The sequence below is a fragment of the Clinocottus analis genome, unplaced genomic scaffold (assembly GCF_023055335.1).
Source record: "Clinocottus analis isolate CAN_PGR_092001 unplaced genomic scaffold, fCliAna1.0.p SCAF_6, whole genome shotgun sequence".
NCBI classification, from domain to species: domain Eukaryota; kingdom Metazoa; phylum Chordata; class Actinopteri; order Perciformes; family Cottidae; genus Clinocottus; species Clinocottus analis.
The window spans coordinates 14,745,408-14,769,530 of NW_027176218.1; the positions used below are offsets into that span (position 1 = coordinate 14,745,408).

General features: G+C 43.5%; 1 protein-coding gene across 1 annotated transcript in view; it reads right to left on the reverse strand.

Moving 5' to 3' along the window:
- The window catches only part of abtb2b (ankyrin repeat and BTB (POZ) domain containing 2b), a 50,744-nt gene that overhangs the window by 18,177 nt on the left and 8,444 nt on the right, over window positions 1-24,123 (reverse strand). Inside the window, exons 2-3 of the mRNA XM_068603394.1 lie at window positions 4,474-4,623; window positions 975-1,185 (exon numbers count right to left, since the gene is read on the reverse strand). Of these exons, the coding sequence (XP_068459495.1) occupies window positions 975-1,185; window positions 4,474-4,623 (361 nt within the window). The remainder of the gene's footprint in view (window positions 1-974; window positions 1,186-4,473; window positions 4,624-24,123) is intronic.

A 24,123-nucleotide genomic window follows, 5' to 3' on the forward strand; every position in this document is an offset into this window, starting at 1 on the left:
GAACACAAACATATGTGTTTTTTTTCCTGGGAGAACAGGGTCCAGATGTGTGGGCAGACTGCAAGTACCTTTCTCTCACACACAAGTTAAACTAATAATCGTACCATAACTGACTTATCTCTCACTTTTATTTGACCTGCAGCTGAATATCACCATGACTATATTAATGGTGATTTTCAGCTGCAGGTCAAATGGTGATAACCTGTTGTTATGCAGCCAAATATTTCATCAGTTAACGTCAGAGGGAAAGAGACATGACTCACTGCTACTTCTTGCTTCCTGTTGAAACCTGACAACGTAGAATGTAATTTCTTGTGAACTACTTTAAGACAAGAATTAGGAAATAAAAATGTTCCAAATAATCAAGTATACCGCTTACATTGAAACAGTGGAGTAAAATATGCATGTGATACTACTCTGCATGCAGGCTGTTTAAATATAGTCAACCAGTTAAAAAAAAGACAAGAATGACCATAATTGTTCTCCAAAGGGAAGTCAAAGAAGATCTGAGGAGACCCTAACAGAATTACAGACCATTAGCGCCTCTTGAAAACCCCTTAAATCACCAGTCTTCAGGCTAATTTACACTCGAAAGGTGCAATGAACCCTTCTATCAGACTAACATTAACACCTGGAGTCTCCTCCTCGCCTGTAATTAACAGTTCAATGAGCAGACGGCAATGGGATCAGGAATGGTTCAGACAGAAAGGTGGCCTCTGAAAAAGCTATTGACTTCATTAGAACCTGTTTGTTAATCTAATGAAGCAAATACAATCCTGTCTAATTTCAGATGTGATCAGGAAATCCAAGCATACAATGCATGAAAGGATAATCAAGAATACGATCAAACCTATTTTCTAAGGGTGTATCCGAAAAATAAATAACTGCCTACGATTAGATCGGTCATTTCACTGCCTGTGATACACTTTGGAGAGCATCTAAACCGCTCGTGTCCGGACATGCATGACTCCCACCTCTCCTTGCTGAGTGCCATGCGTGGGGGATCTAAGTTGGGATTCTCCATGGACTCCATTTGTGGGCAGCGCAGGAAGTAGTAAAGGGTGTGGAGAGCGTCCGGTGACCAGGACACGGGCTGCTGGTGACGGGCGTGGCGTGCTGGACTCATTCCTGGGCGCACTGAGCTCAGGCGCTGCATGTGGTGCATTGCACGTGACACCAAGTCACCTGGAACACAGGAAATAAGAGAAACATGGGAGTTTAACAGTTTAGCAGACATTTGTTCCAATAAATACATGCAACGCTTGTTCAATTAATTAGTTCTTCTTCATACCGTATCAGATAACACTGGAATGAGGGCCAAATGGCACATAAAAAACCTAAAACTATTAAAAGAGTTCTTAGTGCTCAGTATAAACCCTGTGGGCTCCTAATCCAGCTGGATTCCCCCTTTTCCTAAACCACTTACATTTAACCCTCCTTTACTGTCATTACTCTCGCTCCATGTCTCTAGTGGTATTTGCCATTAGCAGCGTCGTTATCAGCTAGCACAGCCAGACGGCCAGTCTAAACAGTCATCTTTAATCATTGAAGGAGTTAATGGGCTAACAGACAGTTGACCACAGGCTCTAATGAACCGTTCAACTGTGTCTCTATTGACGTGTTACAATCACTCCACTCAGCCCGGAAAGGTGGGAGTCAGTCACATGGTAAAAACAAGATCTGCGCTGACGTCTTCAATTTTCTTTCTTGTGTGAGAACATCGCTGTGCCAAGATAAAGACATAATAAATATGGAGGTTATCGGAGGATTCATCCACCCACACAGTGAGCCAAGTGGACAACCATGTGCACTTGGATGGAGGCCAATTCAGATTACTGGATGTACAGTGTAATATATGAGAAATGTATCAACCTAAGACATTAATCGAAGCTCAAAACACAAAAAAGAGGGCCAAAGGTTTGTAGATAACATTGGTTGTTATAGCAGGAGCCTGGTAGAGAGACAAAAAAAGCAGTTGTCACAGGGAGGGGATGTGGACGGGGGGGGAGACCAAGTTGAACTTGAGATCATGTAACGCTCATTTAACATAATTACCCCTGGGTTAATTTCTAACCAGATTACAGTGAGTGAGAGGCTGCCAGGGGGCCACGGCTGGTGAGTCCAGCAGTGTGAGCGTGTATATGTGTGTGTTGATATTAAAGGGTTTGGGGTACTTCAAGCTTTGGAGCAGCTTTCCCAAAACAGACCCCACTTGATTTTGAAGGGCCTCCTTTGTGTTAACCACCGCCAGCAGTCCCTCCAGGAGGTCTCCGAGGAATCCTTGGCCAAGATGGAAAAGCTCTCTCTGGCTTTCCAGTCCATATTGTGCCCCAAGGCTAGACTAAGCTGCAGGGGTCAGAAGGGTATTACATCCTTCATTCTTAGATCACATCTTATATTGGAGTCTTTGGAAGTATTAAAAAAAAACAGTGACATGCCTGCTTTTCAAATGAACGGTTACTAAATAAGCCTCTTCGGTCAAAGTTGCAAGATAATGAAATGGTTTGAATAATAAGATACTTAGAAGATGTTGACTGTCAAATCAGTATAAATCCACAAGCTTTTGTCTGGACTCTGTGTGACCCCAGATCAATAATTGGCTGTACAGGCTTTAGCACAAAGCTCATACAATCTGGGTGAGCCCAATCCTGATCTTTAATATTGCCCTTACTTAACCGGATGGTCATGTACTCACATTTTCTCATATCTGGTGGAGCCCACCACAGACATAAAAAAAATAAAACATTAAAACTTGTACAAACACAACTTTTAGAGACAGTCTATTGCTTGCACTACATTTCCAACAATTTTGGACGTTAGGCTGAAATGTCCAGGACCCTGCCATCTATTATCAATCATGTTTATGCATGCTGTGTGTTCCTGTGTCTGGCCAAGTCCAGTCTGGAGCTCCAACTGGACTGAGTAGCTTAGCACAGATGCTCCTGTGTCCGCCTGGTCTAATGGGCTCAGATCAGAGTGCCAAACCCTCTGTGTTTTTGTTGTGTGTATGGGTATCGGTGAACACATGCCTGTGTGTGTGTGTGTGTGTGTGTGTGTGTGCGTGCGTTTGTAGGTGCGGATGAAGGATGCCAGCCCTGCCCAGAACAGCCCTGCTTCACACCGCCGGAGCGATGTGGCACAAAGAGACCACTGAGCAAGTGAGAGAAATAGTGTGCCTGTGTTTGAGAGTGTGTGTGTGCACTTTCTTAAAGCCTCACTAACGACGGCCGTGTATGAACGTGGCCTTGTACCAGAGGAACAAATGGCAGAGTGTTAGCTCATTTGGAGAAGGAAACTTATCCTCGCTCCCACCAACACTAATCTCTATCCCTCCTCCTCTCGCCCAGCACTGACAACTTTCACCACTCCACCTTTCCATCATTTCCCTTGCCCCCCTTAACCATCCACACAACCCTGCATTTGCAAATCTGCACTCCATCCTTGAACTTAATCCCCCACCTCCTACCTTTCTCACGTCCTTCTTTCCACTCTCTTTTTCTCACTTTTTAATGAACTGATTCCAGCTCTCCATCATCTGCCAATTCCAGCAGAGTCTCTAGTTTAAACAAAGTGGAGTACAGTAGAGTACAGTATGAGTGTGTGTCTGCATGCTGCTCTGTTTACCAACCACGTGTATGAAACATGGTCATCGAGAACTGGCAATATTCATCCAATCATTCAAACTAAGATGGCAGGTCCCTCACCTCTCAACAGATGTGAGCCAATGTATAGGACTGAATTGGATCAGAGATGTGATTAAAAGGGAAAATTTGCCCCCAGACTCGAGGTATTTGCCCCATAAAAGATGTGAAAATGTCTAAGTGAAAAAATATTTCATTTTCTAACCTGCAATAAACACACTCCTGTGTTAATGTACCAAATAAATAATATCTACTGGACAAAATTCAAACCAAAGTTTTGAAAAGAAAATTGTTCTCAGTAAAATGGAGAATGAAGTCTTTGACGAACTTAACTGGGTTTAGATTCAGAGCCATCAGATAGTTTGTGTTTGCAAAACAGACCAGGCGCAGACAAAAAGCAATTAGATGCATTATCACTTTTCTCTCCAGAGCGCCACACATTAGATGACTTTCACGATAAGAGACACGCTGGGGCTTATCACAAGCCAGGAAACAATGTTTTAAAACGTCACTGAATTATTGCTCCTTATGGCTCTGAAAATGTGCCCTTTGGGCCAAAGAAAGTGTTCCTGACTTCCAGAACTAGTGTGGGAATAACAAAGTGTCTTAAGAAAGTTTTCAGAATTGGTATTTTGTTTTTAAAATATGAAAATGAGTTTATTACTTCTGGGAAGATTCACTTGTCTGTAATACCAATAACGTTTTATTGCCTCACTGTTTGATTGTTTAAAGATCTCAGAGGAATTTAACAAATTAAACATGAAATTTGACAAAGAATGCTAATATTAAGTAGATCCAAGACCACACACTATTCTGAGCTACGTGCACTCACTGAGTTCAGAAATGCTGCCCACGCAGGTAGCCAGCAGAGACTGTTCCAGCGTCCTCAGCTCCAGCTGGGCATACGCATCTTCCCTGCTGTCCACCGACGTCTGCTGGTTCTCTGTGTAGGGACTGAAATGCGCCGGGAGAGACAAAACGCCTACGGGGACAAAAGCAGAGAGCAAGGCGTTGATGATTAATATGATAAGTGTGTGAGCGCTTCGCACAAGTCAACATAACGTCGGCAGCATCCATCCACACTGCTTCTGCAGAAGTCCCAAAACAGTTGCTCGTGGTATTGACATAGTGCATTTGTAATCCTGGTAACGTGTAACCCACACCGCTGAGGGCAAATAAACACACAAGGGAACATGAGCCCTGCTCTGAAAACGTTCAGGGAAATAAACAGAGTGCACAGTGACATCAGGCTAATACAAACAAAACAAATGCACACAGCATCAGAAGCAGGCCGAGGCCTCACGGTGAGGAATACCAAGACACGCTAAGATCACGTTTAAAATGATGTGTTGCTGCAGATCAGCAGAATACAACATACACAACACATACTGTACATGATAGACGCATGCTCACTTTTGTGGATATTCAAAACTCTGAAGAAATTGGTCATTAGTAATACGCTGATGACACAGTGATTCATGTGCACGCAAAGAACAAACAGCAAGCTGCACTTAAGCTCACGTCCACAATGGCACATGTAACTAAATGACTTTTAGATTCCTGCCTTCACCTGAATGTTAAAAAGACTGTTTGAATGTTCTTCACAAAGAGGGCTCGCAAAGTGTCACCACGGCCAGATGTTTATGTTGCTGCTGAGAGGCTACAGGTAGTGTCAGATTTGAAATGTTTAGGATTTTTTTATTGATCCGAGCAGGTAAAACATGTGACAAAGGTTTTGAACTTCAACCAGATGGATTTTAGATACATACAAAACTGTCTACCTATGCAGGCAGCGAAACTGTATTTTAATACAATGGTCATATACAATGGTCATACCCCATCTCACTTACTACTTAACCAGTCGGGCACAAGCCAGCAGCACACCATTAAAACCAATCCACATTCTCCATAAACGAGCTCTGAAGACACTGGATAAAAGAAACAAAAAGTCACCATCACTGCAATATTCTCATCAAACACCAGATCTTGAGTTGGGAGAATCGTATTAAATTCACTGATGTGTGTCTGTTTTTTTGAAAATTTGACATAGTATGGCTCCGCCTCCGCTTAGTTATTTCATTAAACAACACACTCTAAGTGGCAGACAGACGAGATCTGCTTCAAGAGGTGATTGATTCATTTCACTTAGGTCAAGCTCTTTTGGCAAATCTGCATTTTCTATTAATTCAGCAAACTCATGGAATGATCTGCCATTACACATACGGACAAAAAAAAAACCGTACAAAACATTCAAACATAGCCTTAAGGGCTTTCTTGTAGCCAATCAGGTGTGCAAGCGTTAATGTACTGTTTGCCCTGCCTATTCATTCGGTGTATAAGTGCATTTGTCTTGTTTGGTGTTTATGTATTATGTGCCTCTGCCATAAAAAAGGCCTCTCTGGCTAACTCTGGCTGACTTACAGTTTTACTGTCGATCAGTGTGCATTTGTCCCTGTAAAATAAACAAATAAATAAATCAATAAAATACATTCATATATTTAATTTTTTTAAACTGCACTGCAACTTTTGTTATATTTTTTAGCTTTTTATTGTTTTAATGTTGTTAATGTTTAAATGAATGTTCTTGATTGTTTTTAAATCTTTTTTTCTTTTGCATTATGTTTTGATGCCTAATGGTTAAATTCAAAGAATTGCCTTGTTGTTGAAATGTGCTCGACAATAGCAGAGTGCTGAGAGGGAAAATGGATAGGAAGAACATGTTGACTGCTGTTTTCGGCCTATTAGTATCTCTTTGCTGGCCGTTAGCTTCCACACCCTCGTCATTAGCTTTGTCTGCAGCGTCATGTGGTTTTGTAAGCATCAGTGTGCTGTTAGCTACTGTGCAGCTTGTCAATCTGGGTGAACACGGTTAGCCGCCCAAAGGTTAACCTTTACTTTGGCTTCAGTAGCAAAAGAAAGCTCTCTGCCAAGCCAGAGGAAATGAGTGGGTGATGTCTGTGGATAGAAAGAAGGAATGGAAAAGAAGAAAAATGATCTGGGCAGGTTTGTGGTTTACTTTCAAAGGCTGAGGAAAAACGCCTCATCTCTAAGTCTCGCTACTCTCCCAAAGGGGGGAAGATGGGCTGCCATCCCTAAGATGACATTCCCATGTGCTTCCGGCAAGCGGTGTCCTCTTTTGGAATGAGAGACTTGTTGAAAGCAAAAAAATCCTGATATATAAAAAGAAAGAAAGAAAAAATAAAACTACCATAATTTTACTCTGAAGTCTCTTCTCAGCATCCCCTGACACAAGAGACTGAGGAAAACTGAGAAAAAAGAGCAGACTGAATATCGGCAAAGGATAAAAAACAGTGGTTCACCAATAAACCTTCACAGAATACACTAGTCTTGGCTATACATCTTTCTGCACTGTCAATTATGGGCGATATGGCTAAATGTGCTTACAGTAAACATGCACTGTGCCCAAACCTAGAACAAGTGTGCAAAAAAATAAGCAAAGAGTCTCCCAGGTATGCATCAAAGGTAAGCCCAGACTTTGACTCGCTGTAAATTCAGATCACAAGTATACACAAAGTTCAATAGCAGAGGAGATATTATGGAGTGACAATTGTAACTTATATATGAAATGCTATGGAAGCAGCAACTGTGATATCAGCATTTTTAGAATACTTAATGTGTTGTTGCTATATGTGAGCTGGATGTACAGTATGTTTCCGTAATGTGTGTGGTAACAACTGAGTTATCTGTCCGAACTAGTAAGCAGCACAGCCGAAGTTGCAACTCGGTATGGACAAAAGCACACGTCCTATTTCACATAAAAGTAATTTATGAGACAGGCACAGTATTAAATCACGTGCTGGCTCTAGCTCTCTGTCAGATAAAGACAGGGAAACATTGCATGTTGCATGTTAGTGTTGGAGGACATTTAATATGTTGACTTCCTCACTAAAAAAAAAGCCTAGCAGAGAAGTCTCTGTCCCGTCAGTTAACTGTGATGCTTCCAGGGCTGTCCCCGCCAAAAGAAAGTCTTAGTCGACTACTTGCACAAGTTTGTGACTCATGGATTCGCCCCTTGAAAGCTGGGATCGGCTCCAGCGCCCCGCGACCCTAATGAGGATAAGCGGTTCAGATAATGGATGGATGGATTACAAAAGATCTGTCAGAAGAGTGACACAAAAACAGCACTCTATATCTGGTGTTTACCAGAGTTGTGCTTATAAAGTTCTTGGATTTCAGTGTGAAAAAAAAGAACAGACTACAGAAGTTGAGCTGACCGAGAGCAACATTTAGTTAGTTGACTAATCGACGAAGTGAACAATAATAAAATCATGAATGAGAAACATTTACAGTATCATTTATCCCTCGCTCCCCCCTCCCTCTGGTACTTTCTATGCACCATCTGACTTGTATAATATGTGCTGACTCTCCGTTCCAACACAATGGAAACGGCTGAGTCCAGCAGAGTAGCAGTCTGTGTGCGTCAGACAACCTCCAGTACACAAGCTTCAACACACCTCTGTTCACTCACACAAGCACAAACATACCGATACACACACACACACACATGCATATAAAGTAGGTTTGAACCTCTTTCATGTGTCACTTCAGGTATTTAGATAATTATGATGAGGGCTTTGCCTTTGCAGCTTGTTTATCATTCCTAAAAATGACATTGAGGACATATGAACGTGGGTGAATCTCGAGCTCTAACATTTTTACAACACTTTGTGTGAATTTCTCCCCCCCCCCCACCTCCATTAATCTCTCAAGGCCTTGGAAGGTTGGACGTGTTTCATAGTGATGGCTGCACGTTCGAGAGTGCAAACATTATTGCGTTAACTTTTCCATGTTCTACTCCCCTGAACTGACTCACCGAGTGCACATCACCGTGTTTTACGACCACTAAAACCACAGCGGCCTCCATGACAGAGTAGAAGGTGTTGGTACTGTATGGTACGTGTAATGTGAATACCTCATGCAGAAATGGCTTGATTCCAACTCATGCCAGAGACTCATGCCTCCGGAGGTGTAGGAGCCATTCTGAGAGGTACTGTCTCATTACTGTGGGTGAGGGTGTGGGGAAAGAACTGGTGTGTTGGCAGGTGTGCGTAAGATTGCGTGTCTATGGGAGTGAGCAACGGTGTGCAAAGGAACATCTGACTCCCTGGAGTGCATGTGATTGAAGACCGTAAGTAGCATCTGTAATAATGTCACACCGACGTTACCCCAGTCCTCAAACGCCACCTATTTGCACAAATATATTAAGTAGTTCAAAACAGAAACATAATAATACCTGGAGGACCAATTAAACCCGTATAATTATGAACCGTTACAGACTGAAGAAGGCATTCAGTCCTTTTCCTTCTGGTAATGAAGTAAGCCAATTCAAAACTACATGTCAAAACATCCCACTTCAAATTGCTGATCTGAATGGATTGGGAAGTTACATTTTCACAGATTCATCTTTAGCCTATATTTAGCATGCCTAAAATAGACAAGTCAAAAGCAAAATGTTTTGAAATGTTAATATAGTTTTAATTGATTCTGCCATATTTGTTCAAAGCTATGGCAAATATTCCTTCACCACCACACGCTCAGCAGTTCCCACAGTCCCACCCCGTTGCTTGCTTCACCGCTGAACCCCAGCCTGCGTCATTGGGCCTGATGTAGGTCCGCAAGCCAACCCGGGCCGATCCCCGCCACCACCACTAATATCACGAGCACCAGCAGCAGCTCCAGCACGACATGCATCATTTTTCTTTGGCAGTGCGAGAGGCTTAGGAGAAGGCAGAGAGGAGGGGACGAGAGTAGAAGCCGAGAGGAGGAGAGGGACTGAGGTTGTAGAGCTTTTGTGGAAGATGAATGAGTCATGCAGACGAGGGGAATAGTTGAGGAGAGACTTGGGAAAGGGGAAAGGGGGGTGGGGGGGATTCAGCAATATCTGAGACCGTGAAAAGGGTGAGTAGGGGGAAGACAAGTGGCACAAGGGATTCTTTCTTTTTCGGCCGTTATGGTTCCATTTCTGAGGTTGACCCTGCAAATGTCATGAGGGAATCACAGCTACAAATCACAGCCGAAACGTACCACAACGCCTGTGGCAGTCCCCAGCCCATCCAAACAATCTCTCAAAACCATTACGGCTCCTCCTCGCGCAGTCGGGATATCCCTCACCGTGATGCGGGACAGTCTGCCATTAACAGGGTCAGAAACACTCCTTTCTATTGTGCCGCAGGGTTTTGAAACTTTACCCCGCGGCGCCGTTACCCTCACTTAGGCGCTTCAATGAGTCATATCACGCTACTAATATTGAGGTCAAATCAAATTTCAATCCGTTGTCAGAAAATCATAAATACTTTGAACAGTGCCAGCAAGCACTTTGAACTGACCACGCCGCTGCCTTTCCCATAAGCCTCGACTCACATTCTTTGTGCTCTTGTGATATCTCATGTTATCGCCGAAGGTCAACATTTCTTCTACTTTACTCTAATTTTGTGTTTTCTTTTTGCACACACGCTTAGTAGCTGCATAAGGATTGAAAATATGTAGGCTTTGGAGGACATTGCTGCTTCACATGCCCACTTTTTCAGCAAATATTTGAAAGATATTTGGCCTTCACCTTCATTAACGGGCCAGAAAAAAACAGCTCTAAATTCTCAGAGAATGGCGACACCACTGACAAATGTTGTATTTACTCACGACCATCTGTTCACTCAGCCAAGCTTTCATGAGTAAATACCATAACTATTTTAAATCGGTAACATTTCACTAAAAAAGGTCACTTTGTGTTTGACTTCATCCATAGAAAATGACATTCAAAACCAAACCATTGTGTGAATATGATGCATCCCAAAATGTGTTTTAATAAGTTAGTTTATATTGCAACTAGCACATAACAATATAACAACTTTACTTGTTCACACCAGCTCAGCCCTGATGAAACCGCATTCTTGGACCATAATTGGTCTCTTTGCGGATATGTTTTGTCTACCGTAGAGAGTGTGTGAAAGACAGAAGGACACGATCAGCTTTGCTCCTGCTGTGTGATCTCAGTATGCTGAGAGGGAAAACTCAGTCACACACACACACACACACACACAAACACACACAAGGCAGTGATCACCTGCTTTGTCTCTATTAACAGCCTCTTCATTCATTACAGGGTGGATGGATCAGCTAGTCAGAGAAAGGGGGCTTCAAAGACACTTCCCCTGCCCAGGAGGAAGCTCTGATTCTGGGCCAGGAGGCTACACGCTAGTCCCTGTGCGGAGGCTGGAGGGTGGACAGTCACACAATAGTACAGTGTTTGGGAGAGCGGTTATTGGGTGTGTATCACCCCACAGTATCCTGCTCTCCTCCGTCTGTCAGAGAATGTGTCTTTCACACAACATAAGACACACGCATGCTTGTGCTTTATTTCATGGAAGTGAAAAACCAAAGGCCAGATGTGATCCTTCACTCACAAGCCTGACTTTTACTTTCCACGCTTGAAACCACCAAAACACCTGTTTTTTTTACACATTCAACCTCACACACAGACACACACAAACACACACACACACACACACACACACACACAAACACACACGCACCACATTCGTCTCACCGTTTCTTAAAGATTCTGTGCAACACACAAGTCTTCTGTTGGAAGCACTGAGCGTGATTTTCTGAGAGAATAACAGTGAGTTTGATGAATGAACTTTATTGTATGTCTCTCTGAGTTTCAGCATACAGGGTTAAAAATATCCATGTGTTTGCTTGCTCTGGTGGACCCTCATCACGCTCCTTATCTTAACAGCATTCAAGTGGGACAGAGGGGCATTTAGAAACTTAAATAGTCTATTAGTATTTTGGCTAAAAATAATCATTAGTTTGACATGTTAGCATATAAGCACGTCTTTCAAAATACAAACTACTGATGTGGATTTCAGGGCAGACAGAGAAGCATTCATGAGCTGAAGCTGCGAACAGAACACTCAACCTTTCACTTGACTATTCATGTGAGCGACTTGAGATGTTTCTGAATAAAAGAAGGAATCACAATTACTGATCTCACTCACACAGTCACAGACTCACACACGGCTGTTCAAGCCTGATAAAATGCCAGACCGAGATAGACAAGAGTTGTGGGGTCTGGTCGATGTCGCCCGACACCTCTGGTGCCCCTCGACTGCAAGGGGTCACGGGGTCAGAGGTGGCGCTCAGCTGGGGCTAAAAGAGGAAGTAACCTTATCAACTGTGTAAAATTTGGGCTTCCCTAAGTCACTGAGTAAGAACACCCACACACATCATTAATCACTGCACGGCCCAAGCTAAGATGGAAAGATAGGGAAGTTGTCCTATCTTTGGTGAACGTGAAGGAAACACACGTAGAGTTCAAAAGAATTTCTTGTGCCTGATCTGCCTGCTATTCTCAGAGTTTTGCTGTAATCCAGCATGAAGCTTTTGGCTTGTAAAGATGTCTCGGAAGTAAAACCACAAAAAAAAAGGTTTAACTAAGATTGAAAGAAAGAAAAAAAAGATTTGAAAGTGCAAAATGTAGTTCCTGCTCGTATAAGCTTTTAGTAATGATTTTGAATGAGTCCACTGTTAGAGGTCTTCCTGTAATTCCAGTTTGCAAAACCATACAGATTACATCTAATTCTCAACACTGGGCTGAATCTACAAAAGAAGCAGGCTGTGTGTGTTAAGAAGCTCGGACATGAAAGTTTAGCAATATTTCAAATATTACACTATAAATCTTAAAGAATATGATGCTGCACAATCCAGTAAAATGGAATAAACATGTAGGATCAATGGTCTTGAGAAGATTTGAGGAACTAAAAGAACTAAAACTCATGCAAATACTCCACATTAAAGCACAATTGAATTATATTTAGTCATCCTTTTTTTGTAGTGAAAGATAATGCCAACATGTTAAACAAACCTCCACCTGGCTGAAGTGCATTGCTAACGTCAATCAAACAACTGGCCAGTTCAAGCCAGTTGTTTGATTGACAGCAGCTGGCAGGTAATGGTAATAGAGAAATGACCACACCAGCATTTTACCACACCAAAGTCAAAGTGACTTTTGCACAATAACTTACCCAACTTAAATAACATAATACTTAATTAACTTTCCAGCCTGCAAAATGACGTTAGCGATGCACTTCAGCCAGGTGGATGTTTCTTTATGCGGTTGCTCGTGGAACAACTTAAGGTGCAGGACGAGACGCGTGTTTGTGTTTGTAAGTTTGATCAGAAGCAGACTTTAGCGGGGAAATTAATGAGGTCTGCCTCTACGCAGGCCGATACCTCATTGTATCCCTTTGACTGGGCTTGCCAGACAAATAAAATGCTATTTAAATTCAGTTGGACTCAAAGTGATTCTCACTAACTGTTGAGCTGTAAATGTGGTCTGCAAAAACATGCATACCACCACCCCGGAAAAAAGACACACACACACACACACACACACACACGATCCAAGATGGCTTTGGTTTCCCACAGCCCTGAAAAATATCGCCATAAGCTCCTCTATACAACTAACCCTAATCCTAAACATGACTTCAGCGTTCTCCCCCTCTCCTCAGCCCTCCTTCACTCTCCCTCTTTCTCTCTCTAATCATGTTTTATACTTTACATTCCGGGCCAACTGTGGTGCCTGCGGCTATCTCGTCTTGAACATTCCCCCGTTTCCATATGTGACGCCACTTCACATAATGTGCAAAGGGGACAGTATAGCTCCATTATTGGAAGACGGGTTTATAGGTTTCACTGGCTTATTGTACACCACTGGGGCTGGAAATACAATACGCTGTGCATTGAGGCTGGCTTTGATTCCTTTATGACACACGGCGATGGATATTACACACAGCCAACACGTCCACATAAACATAACCTCTAATCCGCCCTCTCATTATCAAACTATTGCTTTTGCGATGATGTCACCATCTTAAACACTGCCAAGAGGGGGAAGTGTTTTCAAAATTAAAAAAAATAGGCAAAATGTAATGGTGGCAATGCATGCAGTTCGGTTTGGAGAACAATTCTCATTGTAGGATTTTATAAACTGGTCACTGTGTAGTAAAGACGGGACCTTATTGGCTGGAACAGATCAAAGGGCTGGCTGTTTTATTTGCCCGTTTTAAAAAGAAACAGTTAACCTCCATTTTAAGAACAAACTGCCCTCTATTCAGTTTTCCAACAAGTAACACTATGGGCAGCAGGCTGGGCAAAGAGGCACAAAGTGTGTATGTGAGTGTGCGTTTGCACTAATTGCCCCCATTCTGTCTGTGTGATCAGCTCATTTTCTCTCAATTGGACCCTCAAGAGAGTGAGAACAGAGAGCCAGTCAGTTTGGATGGCAGACAACATGCTCATTGAGGAAAGGCCCAAACCTGAACTCCAGATCGCTGCCGCCGTCAGTTACACACACGCACACGCACACGCACACACACACACACACACACACACATTACCATCAGTAAATCACGGTACTCAAGACTCAGTTGGAGGTTCATTCTTTTCCGAAGAGGAAACTAAAGTTATATAAAACTCTACTGACCAGTTGGCTGTGAATCTCTCAAATGCCTAAAAATGCTTCTAACCTTTGCTGTGATGGATGTTTAAAACCACTCACCATCAAATAAACATGAACTCTGGCTACATTTGGTGTTCGTCAGATATTGAGTCTTTCCATTATGGAATTAAATTGTTTGAGCGTTGAACTTATAATTAATAACAAAAAACAGAACAACCTCTTAACATAATTGTCTCCTGGCCAGTCTGCAAGTGAAGATTTGATAGTGTGCAGGGATTGAACAATAATTGTGTGTAAAATGCCAAATTGTAAGGCTCACAGATATTTCTGCTCACCATTTTCATAGTCGCACACTCAACCTTTGCCAGTTTGCATCCCTCGCACGTCAACTCCAAGCAAAGTAGCTGAAAAAGCATTGTTTTAGTGACATCATGCAACTTCCCAATGGAGCTTATCAGCTCGTTCATTTTTCCTGAAAGACATTAACTTGCAGATTAATCACAGCTTGCATTTGTTTCATGTTTGCTCATTAGTTTCATCACTGTTAGAAACTTTCACCTTTAAAAATAGATAAAGACTGAAATAACCTCAGTCAGAAATAACTTGGGTCGTACTTCTGCGTCGCACACAGGCGCATGTGGCGCTGATTCATTATCACTTCGGGGATAACATCCAGATAAAGCTCATTTTTGTGACTCACTGATTACTTATTAGATTGATTCGTTCTCTCCTTCCTAATTATTCTCGAACACACTAAATTAAGCATCCACACGTCGGCTCAGATATTTATTAACACACATTGGAAGTGCCATGCCGGGCATCTCACACCAGAGTGACTTCCACAGGCAAACACAGGTACTGTTCAGTTTTAAAACCCTTGTTGCGGCAGCGTGGTTCTCACAATTCAACGGGAGCTTTTGACACAGGGTCCTGAGGAGTTTGATGTTTCAAAGAACTGGATAAAAATTCCCTTGTGTAAATCTAAAGCGGCTTTCTGCTGATTAACATTCCATGTTGGGCTGGGTCGTGACGCAGAACAGGGTGAGTCAAAGGAGAGGATAAAAAGCATGGGTCAGGGGGATGGTTGAAGTATTAGGACTAGAGGTTCACTCCCTCTTTCAGTCACTCCTGTCCTTCTTTCTTTCAAACCTAATCTTTGGATTGCGTTTTACAGCAGAGCGGAAAAGGCTCAGGAAAGAAAAGGCCAACCACTTTCTGGGCAGCCACACAGACAAGTGTTGTACAGTATGTGTGTGTGTCTGTGCGTGCTAAGGTGTGGCTTATACTTGCATCAACTACAGGCAGTGGCAGAACAAGTATTCAGGTCCTCTCTTATGTTAATAGATTGACCGCCACTTAGAAATACTTCTTTAGGAAAACTATACTTCCGAAAATAAACTTTGAATCTCAAAAGCACGAGTATTCATGAAAAAAGGCTGGCTCCTGTCAGTGTATTCTGGCATTGTATACCATTGGATTATTACTATCATCATTATTATTATTATTATAATTATTTTTATTATTATTATTATTGTAGTATTTTAATGTTGAAGTTGATCAAGTGGCACTCACTGCTTTATACACTGTTGTTATAACATATTATATGTTTTCTATGTACCTCAATATTGAACTTTGAGTAAATGCACTATGTTACTTTCCATTAGTGGCAACAGATATCTTAGTTTAAGTGAGTAAAACCTGCACAGTCAGCGCAATAAACAAGAGAGGCTACATTTACTTCTATAGACAGAGAATTATTTGTATAGAGCACTGTTGCATTAACCCTCTTCCTACTATCATGCTGTAATACAGACTGCATTAAGAAAGAACAAGCACACACACTGCATCCCATTATAACCTGCCATGGATAAGATAAATAGAGGGGATGAGTTTGCATTATTTCATGGGCATCTCAGCAGCATTTTACAGCGGCGGGCAGCAAACAGAAAAGAGCTTTGTTCAAAAGGCCCGCAGCTCTTTTGTCTGCAGTAATGAGCAGGGTTGGTCCATTTACAGCCGCCTGACTCGACTATTGTTGACAACAACTGTCCTCACTGTGAAAGACAGAGTTTGGTGCTCGGACGGGACGCACGTCGGTCGTAACATCGGCCTGTTAAAGCGGGCAGGGTACCTCATGCAATTAGTCAGAAAATCAATGCCACTGTTGGAACATGTGTAAGATCGACACCCTGACAGTAAATCAATGGACCACCCAACCTCAGACACACATGAAGACATTTTGATTAACGTGCCCTGTGCAGACACTTTCATAATAGCCCAGCATTATGCACCAGGCATCCAAATCACAAATCATGTGGCCGTGTGTCAGTCTTGCAGATGACAGCGGAGCACAAATAGCAGCTATATATATATTCTGTGTGTGTGCGTTTGTGAGAACTGGGTGTGTTAGGGACCTGCCGGGCGTGTCGGGATGTCCATCTCTTTAGCAGGAGGCAGGAGGCAGTAAACTACCTTTAGTTACCTCATTCAACTGGCTGTATGACCCATCTGACACCCAAAGGGGTTTACAGCTCACCTCTGACCCTGCAAACACCCCTTTCTCTCTCTCTCTCTCTCACACACACACACACACACACACACACACACACACACACACACACACACACACACACACACACACTGAACGCAGAGGGAGTGTCCACACCTAAAAAGGAGCCTGCTGAAAAGGTCCATCCTCTTATGCTGTAATGTCACCTTTTGACCCTCAAATCTTCGCACCCACAAAGCAACACTTACTCACACAAAGTCAGACACTCACATTTATGCCAGCCTCCGCAATGTCCACGAGCTGACGAGCGCTCACAAGGGGGTCAGCGCTATGGGACGCACTAAAAGTTAAACAAAGCCTCATTGTGTCCACGTCATCGTTAGTGAACACACGTACTTAGACACCTGCAGTGCAAGTGACCTGGACGTGGGGGTCTGGACCTCACTAATGCATCACAAGATGGATACAAAGGGGTAATAATACCTTAAATACTAATTGGGTTGCAAAATAATGATAACGAAATAGAAACAGAAAAGCGAACATTTCAGATCTTTTTCCCACATTTTCTCTTCTTTTTCTTTTAAGTAAATACTTCTCTCGTTTCCTTGTCTCAAAACAAACTTGCTAAAACTGATACAATTCACAGACAGACAGTGTAGGATGTTCGACTGAGGGTTTCGGAGACTTCAATGTTGTCTTTCAGTGCTCGGACTGATAAAGTTATCACTCTTTCCTCCTCCCATGGAAACACGGATGGTTCTTGTGTGACTGTCTCTGAACTCTTTCGCAGACTTCGAGCTAGAGAAAAGCCAACGAGCAATAAAGAGAATGGATTAAAAAAAAAACACAATGAGTGAACGAAATTACGAACGAAAGGGAAGAAGTAACACTTGATAGAACTAAAGCATCCTCCTGAGCCATCACCACTGCCGCCTTGTCTTTCAAACACTCAGCAAACAGTGTTGTGAGTCCAATACAAACAACTCTCATAGTGTTTGCTGCTTCTTCTCCGCTGGGGGAACCTGTCTCACACATTCCTCTCCCCAGGCACGGCAACACAAATAGTGGGAGGTGAACGCACGTGCATATGTGCACGAGGTGGCGTTTGTTGCTGTGTGTGTGTTCCCAGCTGTTGCGTCTTGTGCAGGTGCTGCAGGCGAGCTTGACTCAGTGTTCGTCATCGAAAGACTTCACGGTCATCTCAACAACTTCAGACAGGCTTAATCTGCGCAGTTTGTTTTAATGTGTCTGGCTGTGCCTCTCCATGTGTGTGTTTACGTATGAGTGTGTGTGTGTCTGTGTGTTATGTAGTTCACAAGAGGCTACTGATCCAGGGGTCTCCGTGGACCACCCAGTGAAGGCCTCCTCTCGGAGCAGCAGATGGAGGAGATGAGGAAAGGTATCAGCGAGAGAAAGAGGGAGAGAGAGAGTGAAAGAAAGAGAGAGAGAGACTGTTGTCTTTTTAAATCACCTCTATATTTCTTCCAACTGTGATACCAGAGCAACAACAAACAGATAACTTTAAGAAGTAGGGGCAATATCAAAGTCAAAGGTCGTTTGCTTTTAAGTGTTTAGGAAGCTGCAGTTCTCACAAGGGTGCATGTCTGTGAGTTAATGCTTTTCTTCCCGAGTATTGCAGAAGACCCGGTCAATTCACTTCAACCGGCGTTCCCGCAACCCTTCCCAAGCCACAATGACTAAATAATAGCAGACAGACTTGAAGCCGTTCCTATCGCACAAACACACAGAGACTCACACCCTGGCAAACTCACACATGGAATTTAGACTGGCCACATTGTATATCACCAACTACGCCCTTCACAGTAATTAATAAAGCCTAGCTTGGCCGGAAGCAATCAATAAATCATCAGACCCACGCACACGTTGTGAGTGAAACTGTGCTACAATGGGAACAAAATCAGGGAATTGGGAGAAAGTTTCCAGCTTGTTGTTCGGTCGGCCCACTCAGACTTGTAATATGTGCTGAGTGTCAGGGTCTAACCACCATGGGTATTGTTGGTGAATCATGACGAGTGAGAGGTGCTAGCCACATCCTGACCACACACACTAAAACACACAAACCCCTCCACCCTTCCCAGGGAGACCAGACTGCCCAGCAGAGACCCTTTAAAGGAGTAGTGTGGGTGTGTGAGTGTTGGAGAGGAATGTTTGTGTGTACATGTTGGGGGAGAGGACTATTCTTGCACATGCTCACATAGCTCCTGTGCAAACGGCAGACTGAGTGACAAATCTGTTTTCATTCATCCTTTTCCCGATGTCGGAGTGTAACGATGACGGCTGAGCATGTGTGCGGCCTGACGATCTTCACCGACGCCCCTTCCGCATTTGTTCCATGTCTGCCAGCTTTTCACTCGTCACAATCTCTCTTTTCAGCCCAATCCTTCAACTTTTTGGGTAATTCTTGCCGTGAATTTTAGTTATTGTACTTCCTTACTCATTCCAAGATAAACAACAGCCCCTGCTTTACCCACTTGGGAAACCCCATGACCACAAATGGCGAGACATACAGAAGGCAAGGCGAGGGATATTTCAACTGCTTGCCAAGTGTTCAGAGTTTGGTTTTGAAACAAACACACACACACACACACACACTGTTTCCCTACCATGGGACAACTCCCATTCTCTAATTTCAGCCTGTGAAGTCTCAGAAGGGCTTGCAAAAACTGCAGGGTGATAATTAGCTCCATTTACCTTTTGTCTCTTGAGAGAAACATGGGAAGAAAATAACACACACATAATGAAGATGAGAAGAAGAAGCTGGGGAGAACTATGGACAGTGGTGCTATTTTAAGAATGGTAAGAAAGGAGAAGATCCTCCCAACAATGTGATACCCAGGGATTACTGGGAAAGTTTAAAATCTGTGTGTGTGTGTGTGTGTGTGTGTGTGTGTGTGTGTGTGTGTGTGTGTAATGATGCCTTCCCCAGCCGTTGTCTGAGCTACAGGTTCTCAAGAGCCTGACTCCAACAGAAGCCCTGTGCTTCGTCTGTGGCTGACCCTCGGCCAGAGGAGAACTGGCAGGGTGCACAGAAAGAAGATGAACAACAGGAGGAGAAGCGGAATAAGTAAAGACAAAGTTGGGAGGACAGGAGACGAAGGGGAGGCCAGATATTCTCTGATTTGATTTTCAGACTGTGGTGACACACAAACTGACTCGCAGATGTGCACGCACACATAAGCGCGACATCGAAAGCCGAAACAGAACGACGGAGAGCGTTAGATGGAGAGCTGCATGCAGAAATGCACATGCCAGGGCATGAATAGTACTTGACCTCGCGGTGCGCTAACCTCACCACTCTCTGGAGCTACCAACACGAGTCGGTCACAGTGTAATTGCAGGCCTCAGAGCAAAAGTGCACTCGAGCCAAGAACCACATGGCAGGTTCATCTCCTGCTCTGTTTTTATTTTTTGTCTCGGTGCTTGTCACTGTCCATTCCTTTTTTCCACTTTTCTCTCGTCCCTGTCTCAAGCCAGGTAGATACATTAGACTCAGATTCTGCACCTACGAGAGTTTTAAACTCCACGTTCTACCATTTTAAAACACATTATTTACACGTCTCCCCTCTCTTGTGCTGCTAAGGTGCTCACTTAAAAGGGCAATTAGCCACATCTTGTAAAATGTAAATATTAAATTGTTTTGAAATCAGGGCCCTTATGTCTTCTCCATCCACCAGTAGTTAAGAATTCATAAACATAAAAACATCTGTATTCTCTTCAGTCATTGTCTCGGATACACACAATACAGTGATAGTGGTCTAGGAGAGGCCGGGGAGAAGAGGGAGATGGAGCTCCTGGGAGGTTTCCACGGGTTGAAGACAATAAGAGGGGCCTCCACTAAAGTTTGTGTCTCCCGGCATGCGGCTGGGAATGATAGCTATCCACCCAGACTTGATGGATGTCAGGGATCTCAGCAGCAGATATCACACAGACATCCTAATGAGGTTAAGAAGCACGAGTTGTCACACCTGCATACAGAGGAAAAGCCCAACGCATGCTGATAGTGTAAATCCTTTCCATCTCTGTCTGCCTGTTTGCTACTTATCAGTCTGCGTCCTTATCTCAAGTGATTTTAGATTTTCTTTAAGAGAGTGTGCGTGCGAGTGTGTTATCTTTGTCTATTCAGACACCGGGACGGAGCCACAATGTTATCAGAGACTCAGAGAGACAGCAAGGCATCTCTTCCCTGCCTCTCTGCTAACTGCCATAAAGTGTCCCATTGTTCTCCTGGCATCAGATGGCCTCTCATTAGGATCCTGTCTGCAGACCTGATGTCAACACAATGCAATACAACTTCAGCAATATATTTGTATGAAACCACCTCCATGAGTAAAAGCTCCTTCCAGCTGGGCTCAGCTGACCGGCTGTGTGGGTGTTACAGTATTTACGACTCGCTGACCCTCAGGCCGACTCTACCCCCCCTTGCCCACTTCAAACCCCTGACACATCTGCCCCCTTCAACCCCATCATGCAGACACACACGCCCATACTTAGCACCTGACTGGACTGCTGAAAGACTCCTTCTGGAGCGTTAAAGATATTCCCTACCAGAAGCAGACTTTTAACTAAAGACAAAGCATAGAATTGTCAAGAGTCTGCTTAATGGCATAAAGGTGTGTTGACCTCTTCAGCAACACAACTTCCTTCTTCTTGACCTCTGCCAGAGTGAATGCTTGGCTGGGTCTTGCATTATATATTTAACTACAGTCAGGTTGCTTTTGAGTGTGTCTTTACAGCCCCTTTTAACAGAAGTACCATAAGGCCAGGGCACTGACACACACCCACACACACACACACACACACACACACACACACACTCATATATATATATAGTATGTGCACTGTATAGTCTGATACCTAATATGAAACACATGGTTATATATGATAATACTTGTTTAATAGAGCCGAAATTAGTCACACTTGTGTCTACGAGCCACGTGGGTGGAACAAATGTTTAATCCTAACATGTTTAATATTCCCACTGGGTTTACAAAGAGTTTAACAGAATCAGGACTGATGAGTTGATGATCATGTTGGCATTTTTAGAGGCTGTATTAAGCTCTTTGAGGTGGAGAAGAAGGGGAAGCATTGAGGGGTGTTCTGAGCATGGCTTAAGCCATGGTCTGTTGAACTGCTGTCTGACTGACTTCCTCTGCAACCGCCGCTCCACTGCAAAGACAGAGACACACTGAGCCACACAAGATACTAATAGTCCAATTCATATTCACACGTTATGCACAAAGAGACACAAGGCAAATGGAAGAATGAAGTTCAACCACTGAAAAAAGGGGAAACAGTGGGCACCCATCTTATGAAGATGAGTATCATTAGCTGTTTGACACAAGTTGAACTGAAGAAAATTCCACCCTCAAACAAAGCATCCTTTCATCAGTGTGAAATTCCTCCACACACCGCCCTATTCCCTCTTCTATCTTCTCCCTCCATCCCTCCAATGCTCAATAGGCAGATTATCTCAATGTTGGAGAGGAAACTTGGCCACCGTTTCAAGAGTGTATCATGTCCAGCCCTGTCTGCGACCCTGCAGTGGAACACAGATGGGCAACATAACACGGAGAGACAGACGGAGAGACACAGCAGATGCAGCTCAATAGACAGAGCCTATTAATTCACCCCAAAAATATTCAAATGCAAAGTATAACACACTCACATGGACTTGTGCCCAGACGTGCATATGTAAGCCACAATAGTGGGAACATTTCCAAAGAGACACATCCTGTACAGACACACTGTGTAACGCAAACAAAGTGTCAGATTGGATTTTTCATATCGCAGCAGCCTCATGTGCGGGCAGTCAAGCCGTACAAGTTTTCCTCGCCGCACGAAGACAACATAGACTCAAACCCAAACACACTCCTCGGCATTTGAAAGGAAACCTATAGGCATGGTGATTACGTGTAAGAAGAAGCCTCTGCAGCAGAAATACAGAGCAACCTGATGATGAATGTTCCCGCTCTGTCTGCGTCCCTCAAACATTATCGAAACCTTTATGTTTATGCCCGACTAAATGATAACCTCCCTAAAAATACCCATCTTCTGTTGGTTACCGATGAGAGCGAAACTATTTATATTCATTCCAGGAAGAAGTCCACATGTGGCGCATGTGCTGTGCAGATCGTATCAACACAAAGAGACTAACGGCTACGGCCAACAGTGTCCTGTCTTGACAGAGTCTGTTTTTCTGTGCCCACATGTGCTCTCCATATGGCTCTGCTCTAAATTTGCCCCTTCCTTCCACTAACCACGAGGGAATTCCAGGGAGCCTTACTGTACATAGTTTACGGCTAAATATGAGCCGTTGTGGCTTTTTTTTTTTAATCACCACGTTTATCAGGATGACCTTGACCCAACAGGTGACGTCTTAGGAGATGGAAAAGCAAATATTTTGTAAAAATAAGTATTACAACTATATTTGAGTGTAGAGAGCATTAGGAAGTAAGTAGAAAGAGGCCAGGGTAAGATACAGGAAGACACAAGAGATGAACGGAGCCACAAACTGCAATCGATGTGGATTGAGAAGAGCCGCGCACAAAAATAAAAAGACACGGAAAAAAGGAAGTTGGACGACAGCTGGCGTGATGTTTTGTGTGTTGGAAAACAGATGATCAGGTTTGATGAAGCTTAACGGGAGAAAGTGTGAGAGTGAAAAATTCTGGATGACTTCAAAACCCAACGAGGTTTGGTTATCAACGCAAATTGGGGGTGGGGCGACGCATCTTGTGATGTGGGCAAATGGGATTCAAACAGGCCACTAAGCTTTGATGTGTTATATATGCGTTGGTGCTGACGAAGCTGCAGGCTCGATGCGCAAACAAACACATTCCAGTCGGATGGAGAGAGACGAGACGGTTAAGAGAAGGGAGCGTGGTAAGAGAGAGACAATGAGTATCAGCCTAGCTAGCCCGTTTCACGGTTGCAATAAAAACGTATGGAGACATACGGCATCTATTTCTGTCACTGGAAGGTCAACGGACTTTTCAAGAAAGCAAGAAAGAGCAAACCTCTCCAAACGTGTGCTTTGATTCTAAAGAGCGCTGCGTCAAACATGACTCGACAGTCGACACCCCCAGTCGCCATGCTTGTGTTTACTGTCACCCAGCTGACTGAAGAGGCAAACTCCGGCCAACATACACAAATAAATATGCACACACACACACATATTCCCTGTCAAAGGCATGGATACCATCAGATACACAAATGGGAGAGACAGCAAGACATCAAAAGCAAAATCATGCAGAAGGAATGTCAAAGGCGGTGGTGGCCCATTATGGCTGAAGGGCAACATTTCACACATAATCACACACACACACACACACGTACACACACCTCAGATAACCTTCTACGTGATGCCTCCTGAAGCTGGCACACTCACCAACAGGCTTGCCATAGAAGCTGCTGTTGCTTCTCCTTCTTGCTCTTTTTCACTTTCTCTCTCATGCTTTCCAAAATCTCATTCT